Source organism: Elephantulus edwardii, unplaced genomic scaffold, assembly GCF_000299155.1.
Source record: "Elephantulus edwardii isolate Elephantulus edwardi_28Jun2011 unplaced genomic scaffold, EleEdw1.0 scaffold00151, whole genome shotgun sequence".
NCBI lineage: Eukaryota > Metazoa > Chordata > Mammalia > Macroscelidea > Macroscelididae > Elephantulus > Elephantulus edwardii.
The window spans coordinates 3486976-3498395 of record NW_006399901.1 but is presented as its reverse complement, the minus strand read 5'-3'; the positions used below and the strand labels follow the sequence as shown (position 1 = coordinate 3498395).

Sequence of the window (11420 nt, the reverse complement as noted above, 5' to 3'; positions counted from 1 at the left end):
GATTTCTTGATATGTTAAATGTTAACATACTCTTGATATGTCACGCAACTGCCCAAGTCAGAGTAAGGCACCATAATTTTTGGTTTTCTCCACAATGCCAACCTCACTGTCATGTCAAGGATAGTATATGCTTCTGCCTCTCATGTCAAGGAGAGTATAAAGTTGACTAGACGGTCACATAAACAAAAGGACTACCATCTGATCATATATAATTTCAGGAGTAAAAAAGTAACTTTAAGTCAATTATCCATCTGATAAGTTCTTTCCATGACATTTTTTCTACCCAAACCCTCTAACCACAGAAAATCCACCATCCCAGAGGGATACTGTTCCCTCTTGGACAATACTTACTAGTCTGAAATATTTCTGTCCTCAAATACAGCCTTTGGATATCCACTGTATCCATGAAGAACAAGTCTAATTCTTCACAGGTTTGAAGGCAACAAAAATCCGAACTATCTCTTATCCAAGCTAAACATTCTTTAGTTTCTTGCAAGGTTTCTGTACAGTTAAGTTTGAGGAAACGAAATACATAGAAAAATCCAATACATCACGTTACTTCTGACTCACAGGGAGTTAGAATTCATTGGGTTTCCAAGACTGCAAATCTTTAAATGAGGAGACTGCTCATCTTCCTCTCAAACAGCAGTTGATGGATTCAAATTGTCAGTCTTTCAGTCAACAACACAACACATTATGCACTATGCCACCAGAGCTCCCTGGAGGCTTTGTTCCTGGGTGGGTCCATTCAATCTGTATCTTGAACAGATTATTTGAGAAGCTGGACTATATGATGAAGAATGTGGCATCAGGATTGGAGGAAGACTCGTCAACAACCTATGATATGCAAATAATATAACCTCTCTTGTAAAACAAAACAAAACAAAAAACCAGAGAAGATTTGAAGAACTTATTGATGAAGGCCCTAGTCTTCACCTCAACACCAAGAAAACAAAAGTCCTCACAACTAGACCATGATAAAGGAAGAGAAGGTTGTCAATGATTTCATTTTATTTGGCTCCACAATCAACACCCAAGGTAGCAACAGCCAATAGATCAAATAATGTATTGCACTGGGTAATTCTGCTGCAAATTATCTCCTTGAGGTGCTAAAGAGCAGGGATTTAACTTTAAAGACTGAAGTGTGCCTGCTCAAGTCATGCTATTAACAATTGCTTCATATGTATGTGCAAGTTGGAAAACTGGTAAGAAAGATCAAAGAAGAATTGATGCCTTTGAATTGTAGTGTTGGCAAAGAATATTGAATATATCATGGACTAGCAAAGAATTTTTAAAAATTGTCTTGGAAGAAGTATTTCAAGAGTGCTCCTTGTTTTGTTGTTGTATGTTGTTATTTAAGACTTATAGTGACCCTATGTACAACACCTCTGAACCCTGCTTGATCCTTAACCAACCTATGGTCTCTGACACACCTACCTTCATGACCCCAGTCCTTGAATCAATCCATCTCATTGAGGGTCTTCCTTTCTTGCCCTGTCCCTCCTTTATACCAAGAATGATGACCCTCTCCAAGGACGGGTCCCTCCTTGCCACGTGCCCAAAGTATGTCAAAGATTCAGAATCCTTGTCTCCAAGGAGCAGCCTGGTTTCACCCTCTCCATGGCAAATCTGTTTGTTCTCCTAGCAGTCCATGGCATATTCAATACTATTCTCCAGCACCACAATTCAGTTCTTCTTCTGTCATCCCTACTCATTTTCCAGCTTTCTGGTGCACAGAAAGTAATTGCAAAGACCATGGCTTGAACCAGATGAAACCTTAGTCTCCAGACTGACATTGTTGCTCTTCAGTACTCTGGAGAAGTCCCTGACAGTAGACTTATCCAATTCATCTCTTGATTTCCTGACTGCTGATACCAAGAGTGTTGACTGTGGAGCCAACCAAACTGAAGCTGTTAATAATCTTAATCTCTTTCCTGTCTATCCTGATATTGCTAATTGGCCCAATGGGGAGATTGTTTTCTTGTTGTTGAGCTTCAATCCATAGTTAAGGCTGCAGTCCTTGACTTTCTGCAGAAAATGCCCCAGACCCTCCCCCTACTTGGAAACAAGGAGAGTGAGATTTTGTGTTTCACACTTTGGGCATGGTATAAGGAGAGTTCGGGCCCTGGAGAAGGACATCATTTTGGGAAAAGTAAAGGATAAGGAAAAAGAAGACCCTCACGGAGATGGATTTGCACCATGACTGCAACAATTGATGTAAACACAGAAGATAGGCTGAGTATGGCACAGGATAAAACAGGGGTGATTTTGTGGTACACAGGGACATTATGAGTCAGTCACCTAACAACAACACAGAACTTATCTCTCCATTAAATTTCAGCTTATTAGGTTTAGTTCAAAATTTTTGTCTCTTGAAGTTATTTTGGAATATGACCTGGTGGACTGGTGGCAAGAAGCTGCGCCACATCCCAAAGCCATGTGGTTCAAGTTCACAAGCAGCTCTGCAGGAGAAAGATGAACAGTCTCCTCCCATGCAACTGCCTGCCTCTGAAAACCCACCAGAGGGTCAGCTTTGGGTCAGGTCCAACTCAATGATACGCAACAACAACACCATGAGTCTATTATTTCTCTTGACTTTTCATCTATCAATAATTTTACCATTTCATTTATGTCCTTACAAGATGTATATTGAAGACTACTTATTCCAATTTGTGATTTTTTTAGGAGCTATTGGTAACAGAGATCAGAAAGCTCAAGGATCTTCCTAGATTTTTATAATATGGGACCACAGACTCCGGGAACTATATCAAGGGTCTGTATATGAAGAGTGTTTATTGTCACTTTTATTTATCTGTGTCTATAATTGAGGTTAATTTCAAGAAGTCAGTAGAGGCACTGCTCAGGATAAGGACCCCCTGTCCTGTCTCTAAATGATACATAGCAACATGATAATTGGTTTACTTCTTCTGGAGGAAGGGAACACGAAAGGAAACAAAAACAGTCACACCAGCTGTTAGAACCAATTAGCATCACTTAACAGCACATCTGGCAAGAATCAAAAGTTCTGCACCAGGAAATGATGTGTTTTTGTGGGAATCCAAGGGGATCAAAGCAACAACCAATCCCAAAGGACCACGGTGGGACTAAGCTATGACTAGTCTCAGGAGACTTCTAGTTTAGAATAAGGAGACTTCTACGGTGTCTCTCTGGAGACTAAGGTGCGCCTGATACAGGCCATGGTTTTTGCAATCACTTGTTATGCATCAGAGAGTTGGTAAATGACTAGGGAGGATAGAAGGAGAATTAACGCCTTTGAGCTGTGGTGCTGGAGAAGAGTATTGAATGTACCATGGACTGCCAAGAAAACAAACAGATTCATCCTGGAGAGGGTTAAACCAGGCTACTCCTTGGAGGCAAGGATTCTGGGGCTTCGTCTGACATACTTTGGACATGATGTAAGGAGAGACAGGTCTTTAGAGAAGGACATCACGCTGGGTAGAGTGGAGGGACAGCAGGAGGGGAAGACCCTCTATGAGGTGGACTGATTCAGTGACTGGGGTAATCAGGATGGGTGTGTCAGAGGCAGTGCGATTGGCACAGGAGAGAGCAGGGTTTAGGGCTGTTGTACATAGGGTCGCTATGAGTCGCAAACGACTCGACGGCACATAACAACAACAACAAGTTTAGAAGAAGACAAAATCTGGAAGGTCTCTGTGGCCTACTCCCAAACCAGGAGGGGCTTTCTGTCCACCTTTCCATAATGACAGTCACAGGGGAACCACCCATTCATGGAGCCTTTCTAGTTTCCCTGCCAGCTCTGAAGATGTTCTGAGATCTACTATCTTTAGCCCATTTTAGGCACTTTAGTAAGTAGCAACTGGCATCTTAGAAGCTTAGAAACAGCTGTCTAAGGCACAACTATTAGTCTCTGGCTGTCTGGAACAAAGAAATGGGGGGAAAAGCAAAGGTACGTAGAAAGAATGAGTTCAGAAATTTAATAACTTCACATACTTCAACCTCCATAAGACCAGAAAGATTAAATGGTGCCTAGCTATGATGGCTGAACATTCTAAAAGGGGGTCACAGAAGGTCCTGGGTAGAGTAGGTGAAAATGTGGAACAGAAATAAAAAATCTAAAAATGGCAGGACTCCGAAGACTATGGCCCTTAATCACTCTTTGTTGTTGTTGGGTATTTTGGAGTCAGAATAGACCCATAGCTGACCCTCCAGCAAGCTTTCACTGGAGGATATTGCCCATCTTTCTCCCACAAAGCAGCTGGTGGATTTGAACCAAGTGCCTTTAGGACTGCAGTACAGATTCTTCCCTGTAGGCCAGCAGTGCTCCCTTAGACTTTAGAATAAAATTAAACCCTATGGTTCAACTTCATCAAAACAACAGACTACCAGGGAAGCAGTTACTCCTGAGAATACTCAACAATGTAAAGCCTAAAAGGCAGTATTTGTCCAGGAATAAAGCTCAGAAACAGGAAGCACAGAAGAATGAATAAAAATGAGATTCTTAGAAAGGAAGTGAAGAGAGTGAACTTATATTCTAAGAATTGCAATTGCTATAAAACAAAATATGTATGAAGGGGTGAGTGGAAAAAGCAATTAACTTAATACATTTCACCCAATTTACAATGAAAACAAAAAAGAAGTTGGTCTATAGGACTTCAAGTCCTGATTCTGTCATCTGTTCAGAGTAACTTCACCAGTTCACTGCTAAATGAGACTGAACTCTCACCTCTATACCAAACTATGGTTGAATTCTCAGTAATTTATTTACTTATCAAATATTTGCTGAGCACAGTGACCCAGACAAAAAAAATAATGACATCGCACACTTGGATTATGAATATAGAAAGAAACAAACCAAAGAGTATAATATCACAGAATTCAAAGAATGAAAGTAACTCAAGAACAAGTGATCAATAATGCTGAATGCTCCTGAGAGGTCAAGCAGGTGACAAATGAAAAATACTATTTGAAAGAACACAGAGAGGTCACTAATGAATTCAGTGTTCACAGATGCCTGGTAACTGCAGGACAGGGAATAGCATTGGTACATGTAAACACGGCTCTTCGGCCTTCACAAATCTTTGTACCACAAATCTTTTTTAGAGTGAGTTACTCACTCTAGCACAGTGCTCAGAGCTACTTACCTTATCCCAAGTCGGCTAATGGACAAAGATAAACCTGACTAATAAAGGTCATTGTAATCCAAGCTAGCACTCTGGAAAGGCCATTGTGACACTTGGTAATTGCAATCTTAATTACTAAACAGCCTGGCTCTGTGGAATGGTTAACTATTACTCCCATTTTTAAATGGAAATGGAAATTTAAATGCAAATGGTTTGCACAAGGTCATGCCTCAAGTGTGTGGTTAAAAACAAAACAAAAGCCTTTCCAACATCTTCAATTCTAGCCTGGAGCAGAGTCAAGCAAGCAAGGTGGGAGACATACAGTTGCTGTTGGGTCTTAGAAAAGTTATTTTTCTTCTGTGACCTTCAATTTCCCCCCTACCGCAAAGTGAAGGTATTTGACTAGATAGATAGTCTTTCACTTCAGTAATAAAATTACATAAGCTTGTTCGGAATCTTCCTAATATCTTTGCAATTTTTATTTTTGCTTTTTTTTTAATGTTCTGAGATCCTCTAAGCTAACCAGACTTGTTGCTTTTGACCCAAAATTATTAGATTTTTCTTTCACATGAATCATTAACACCAGTTCATATGTGGCTCCCAAAACTGTCATTGTTCTGAACACTTGTTAAAAGGTTAAATAATCAGGCCCTGAAATAACTCATTTCTTATGACAAGCCTCTCCCTTGAATCCGTCAGCCTCTTGTTGTTATTGTGCACCTTGGATCCAGATCCGACTCACAGCTGACCCTCCAGCGGCTTTTCAGAGGCAGCGTATTCGCCCGAGAGGGGCTTGCTCATCTTTCTCCTGCAGAGGAGCTGGTGTATTTGAACCACGTGTTTTGGGGCTGGCAGCACAGCTCCTTCCCACAAAGCCACAAATTCTTCAAGCTTCCTCATTCTGAGTTTAAACCTTTCCTTTCTTATTTCTTCACATATTTTCTTTGAACAGCCTAGAAGTAACTCATTCCCTTGGACTCAAAACTCTTAACTCTTTATGTCAGTATCTGTTTAAGTGCTTTGAAATTCCTTCTAGGCCTGCATGAAAGGTCATAGTTTTGCCCTTTCAAGCCCAATTGTTCTCACAGAACCCAACCAAGTCATACATCTTGTTTCCCAATTACATAAACTTGTTCTGAATCTTACTGTTCAAAAACTGGTGACACCAGAATGAGGCTTTCTTTACCTACCGTCCCCCTCAATCCCAGTTAACAGTTTGCCACAGAAAGCCCACAGGAGTTGACCCAATTGACCTCCCAAAGTATAGACCCCTTCAGCAAGGACTGTCTCTTACCATTAGGCATGAGCTCCACCACTAAGGTTGGGTAGGCGATGTTGGTACAGCCAACCTTGGTGCCACAATATTTCTCACATTCTGAGGGGATGACACAGGCAATTTTTTCTGAGGAGACACAAAAAGCCATGTTAGCAAAGAGACACAGGGCTAATATAGACAAAATTTAGCTTCTTAAAATATAGTTCAAATTAGATACTCTGTTCAAGGACCTGAAATGGTTTCACAGAAGGTACAGCCCTCAGCTGAAAACTTTCATGTCATTATTAGGCCCAGACCAAGGCCAAGGGGGAGAATAAAGAATTCAAAGAATACCAAACGTCAACAAAAGGAGTGTTCACTCGCTCACCTGACTGAATAATAAACCACAACAGAATGTCCCTTCCTTCCTTCCCTCTTATATAAAAACCCTCTTAAAGACATCCTAAGCATGACTTCCTTGTTCTCCATTTTGAGACCAAGGAACCTGGTCCACGAGCTCCCTTAATAAAGCTGCTTTAAACTTTCTTTCTTGATCTCTGGTCCCTTCCTTGAGTCCAAAGCCTTACATCCAGTGCAAAGTCCTAACATCTGGTGCCCAAAACCCAGGAGAGGAGTCAAAGCATGTTGTGCCTCTACCCTCTTTCAGGGTGAGTGTGGCACCCTTCACTCTCTTGAACCTACGAGCTCGCACAGTGTCAAAACGTCAAACATAACATAAGGTCCTGCTTCTCTCCTCTTCTCCCATTCTGTGTGTGTGTGTCTGCTGATAGGATAACTTGGGTGATTATAAAGAGACTCCATGGCTGATGCTACTCGCAAGCCACGGAGTTTGACTGGGTCCCCACCTATAGTTCCATGGTGTTGTCATCTGGCTTAGTGATGATTTGGAGGATCCCCTAGGGACTCAAACTGAGCCTAGAGTTTGTATGGATATGCCTATGCTGACATACACAAACTGGAAAACAACCCCTTGGCCAACTGACTGGAAGAGATCTGTATTTGTTCCCATTCCAAAGAAATGACCCAACCAAGTGTGGAAACTATAGAACAATATCATTGATTTCACATGCAAGCAAGATTCTGCTGAAGATTATCCAAAAACAACTGGAACAGCATATCAGCAGAGAATTGCCCGAAGTCCAGGCTGGGTTTAGAAGGGATGTGTGCAGAGAAGATCAGAATGGTGTGCAGGCAGACAAAAGCAATTTCCTTTTATAGGGGTTGTTATGGAGATTTAGGAGGGTTGGTAATTTACTCAGGAATTTGGGGGCAGAAGTCCTGTCATTAGGTAATAAGAAAATAGATAGATAGATAGATAGATAGATAGATACATACATACATACATACATACATAAATACACACATACATACATACATACATAAATACGTAAATACGTAAATACATAAATAAATAAATGTAATCAGGCTCCAGCCTTATCAGAATCTACTCATCCAGTTACCTTAACAGGCATTATCAGTTTTCTTCCAGGAACGGTCAGGCCTGGAGGTCAGGCCTATGGGAACTGCAACATTCTTTTTCCATTTCATAATGATTTGTAGTTCCTAAGGTTGAGATTTACAAGTAGGATTGACAGCTCAGACAGCTGAGTGGCCCATTTAAGATGTGGGGTATCTGAGTTAGAGATGATACAAATGTCTTGGGAGGTGAATGTCATGTGTGCTAGATGGTGGAAGAATGTGGCAGTCCCCCCAGATCTGATCACTCCTTGAGAAATATGATAACATTTAAGGCCACCAGATCAAAGACCAGACCAGACAATAGATCTTGATAAGGCTCCAGGCCTGATCACAAAACCCCACACCTAAGTTAATTAACAGCCCCAAATTCTGAGAAAAATATCATCTTCCCTAGTTCTCCCTAAAAAACCCTATAAAAGGAAACTGTCCTTGACTGCCATTTTGACCATTTTGACTGTCATTTTGACCTTCTCCTTGTGTGGTCAGGTCACTCTCAGACCACACAATAAAGGCTTGTTCATTTCTTGGGACCATCTTCTTTCTTTCTTTCTTGCCCTCAACTCTTTTTCAATCTAACACTAGAGACTAGGGGAACCACTAGTTCTGCCACTGAGCAGAATTCTAATTTATGATGACTGCTGGGGGGGGGGTGCCAGAATACAATCATATTCCATAAGGTTTATAATGAATTCTCTCTCTCTCTCTCTCCCTTTCCCCCTCTCCCTCTCCCTCTCCCTCTCCCTCTCTCTGTCTCTCATCTGTCTCTTTTTATGCAATCACAATGTCTTTCTTTTAAATTCACCGGCAGCTCTTCAGGAGAAAGATGGGTGACTCTCCTCCTGTGTGATTTATAGCCTTAGAAATGCAATGAAAGGGCAGCTCTGAATCAGTATCAACTCAGTAACAATGAGTTTATAGTTACACCTCTTTTAGAACGGCCCCATACAGCAATAGCTCAAATATTTTAAAAATAAATATTCTGTTCTTAGAAGAGCCCTGGTGCCACATCAATTACATGCTTGAATGCTAACAGACAGGTTGGTGGTTCAAACCCGCCTAGAACCCCACGGGAGAAAGGTGTGTCTGTCTGCTTCCAGACTTAAAATCAAAAACAAAAACCAAATCCATTGCCATTGTATCAATTTTGACTCAAGTGACCCTATAGGGGCAGAATAGAATTGCTCATGTAGTTTCCAAAATTGTCGTATTTTTCCAGAAGTGTACTTTCTTTCCAGAAGCTGGTGGTGGGTTTAAACCAACAGCCAACCCCACCCAGTCAGTGAGTGTGCCAACAGGACTCCTTTCAGTAAAGGAGAGAAAACAGGACTCAGCAGCAGGCTAGAAGGGTTCCTTGTGGGTCTTTTGACTTAAATGACATCTACAACACTACAGCCCAGGGGAAATTAAGCAACAATTAGGCAAACACTGGTTGGAAGAAGCAACTGCATAAAGGCTGACATCAAAGAATTTGAATAAAAAGGAGAAGTAATTATTTTTTTTCCATAGATTTCCTTTTATTGAATTTGTTACTGTTACAGAATTCTTGCATTGCCAAAACCATGCCTGAGAATTCAAAGAAAGAAATGGTACAATGGACAGCTTCATCTACCCATCACACAGTATTATAAAACTTGATTCATGTGCATTTTGAGAATGTCACAATCTTTAAAAAGTTTTATCAAGAGTTGGGATTTGAAATCTGCTTCAAGTCTTTAATTCCTAGTACACTATACCATTAAATAACACTTCCACACATTCATCTCCGTTCATTCCTTCATTATGTAACTCCCAGGAAGATTTTGCTGGAAGAGATGCATTCTTTCCAGGGAAAATTTGTGGCTCAATGACCAAGAGATTACTAGTTAAGGTTTTTGGTTCCCAAACAAAGTATTCCGTTTAACCAAGAATCTCTTGTTTCAATCAGTCAACCTCCCCTTGGCTCAGCTACTCACCTCAACACCTCAGAAAGCAGGTAGCCTGTCTGCTACCTCAAGTAATGGCAACACCCCAGGAATAGTTGTCAGGTCCTTTCAGGAGATTCTATAGATCTCCTCAGTGTTCAATTCCTGCATTGACACTTTTTATCTAGACTGAACTATTAAAAATCGCTCCCCAATCAGGATAGCTGTGCTCACCCACTTGCTTCACTCTTGCCAGTACCAAGTCTGCAACTCCAAAGGGATTTATCACAGAGAAACTCAGACTCTCCCCTTCGAGAAGTAATTAGTAACATTAGAAACAATGCAACACCAACAGGCCTCAAGCTCCGCGGGACACACCAAGAAAACAATAGTAAGGCAAGATGAGAAATAGTAGGAAGAGCAAGCTGAGCTCCAGGGCTTTCGCAGTGACTTGAAGGTGGAAAAACAAGAGAGAGTTCCCCCAGCTAGTTCCTTAGCAGGCATTACCTGTGTACAGGATGCGGCTGACCATTCCTGTCATCACCATGAGGAACATGGGGAGCAGCTTCAGGTACCCACATAGGATGCAGCCGGCCTTCACGTGAGACATGTTCTTGGCCGAGAGACAACGCTGTACAATGACCTGCCAAGACAAACCCAGTGAAGGAGAGGCCCTGACCAGGGGTCCCTGTCACTCCTCCTGCTACCCTGGGTCCCTGTCATACCTCCTGCTACCCCAGCCTCCCTGTCATATGCCCTTAGCCAGGTATTTCCATATCACCGTGGCTCAATGGCCCCTGAGCAATCGTGTTTTCTGTGGAGAGAGCTTGCCCACTCTGAGTTCCCAGGGTCAGTACCTGATCTGTGCACCAATACCACAGGGCAAGGATGGCCAGTCCAAAGATGAGCCCAGGCCATGGGATGTCTCCTGTGATAGGATCTCGGAAGATGTGGAAGGAGTCAGCCCTAGGCGTGTAGCATTTTTCCTCAATGGTGATGTTTCCATCAGAAATTACAGTTGGAATGGCTTTCATGTATTTATCCATGAAGGCTTCATAACCTCCCACTTCATGAAAAGCTGGAAAATATAATTAACAGGAAAATGAATCTTTAGAAACTCTGCAAGCTTCATACCACATACGAATTTGGCAAAGAGCTACAATAAATGTGAAAGACTAGGAGAAATGGACAAATTCTTGGAAATCACTACTTAAAGTAACACAGAGTAGAAAAATTTAGACTCAACTCTTGGTCCAGACAGCTTCACTGGTGAATTCTACCAAGCATACAGAGAAGAGCAAGAGCTAAAACCAATTCTTCTCACCTCAATGAGTAGATTATAGAATATCTATAGATTATCTATAGAATACCTATAGATTATAGGTTATAGTAGATTGTAGAATTCTACTCATTTCAATAATTAGAATATAGAAATAGATCGAATATTCCTGCATTCATTCTATGAAGCCAGTATAACCCTAATACCAAAGCCAGGCAAAGATATCACTAAAAAAATAAATTATAGACAAGTAAGGATAGTTAGAACTCTGGTGGCCTCATCATAAAAAGCTGCAGTGCCATATTTTAGGGCATTATTTTTATCGTAGGAGTATGCAATGAGGGTTGCAGAGTGGATTATATTTGGGGGTAGGGGGTGGGGTT

At 41.4% G+C, this 11420-nt stretch overlaps 1 protein-coding gene across 4 annotated transcripts in view; it reads right to left on the bottom strand.

Annotated features, from left to right (window-relative positions):
• Window positions 1–11420, bottom strand: part of SLC5A1 (solute carrier family 5 (sodium/glucose cotransporter), member 1) — a 102066-nt gene that overhangs the window by 15473 nt on the left and 75173 nt on the right. For all 4 annotated transcript variants that reach the window (XM_006894816.1, XM_006894819.1, XM_006894817.1 and 1 more), the window contains exons 8-10: window positions 10616–10836; window positions 10266–10401; window positions 6397–6504 (exon numbers count right to left, since the gene is read on the bottom strand). In XM_006894816.1, the coding sequence (XP_006894878.1) occupies window positions 6397–6504; window positions 10266–10401; window positions 10616–10836 (465 nt within the window). The remainder of the gene's footprint in view (window positions 1–6396; window positions 6505–10265; window positions 10402–10615; window positions 10837–11420) is intronic.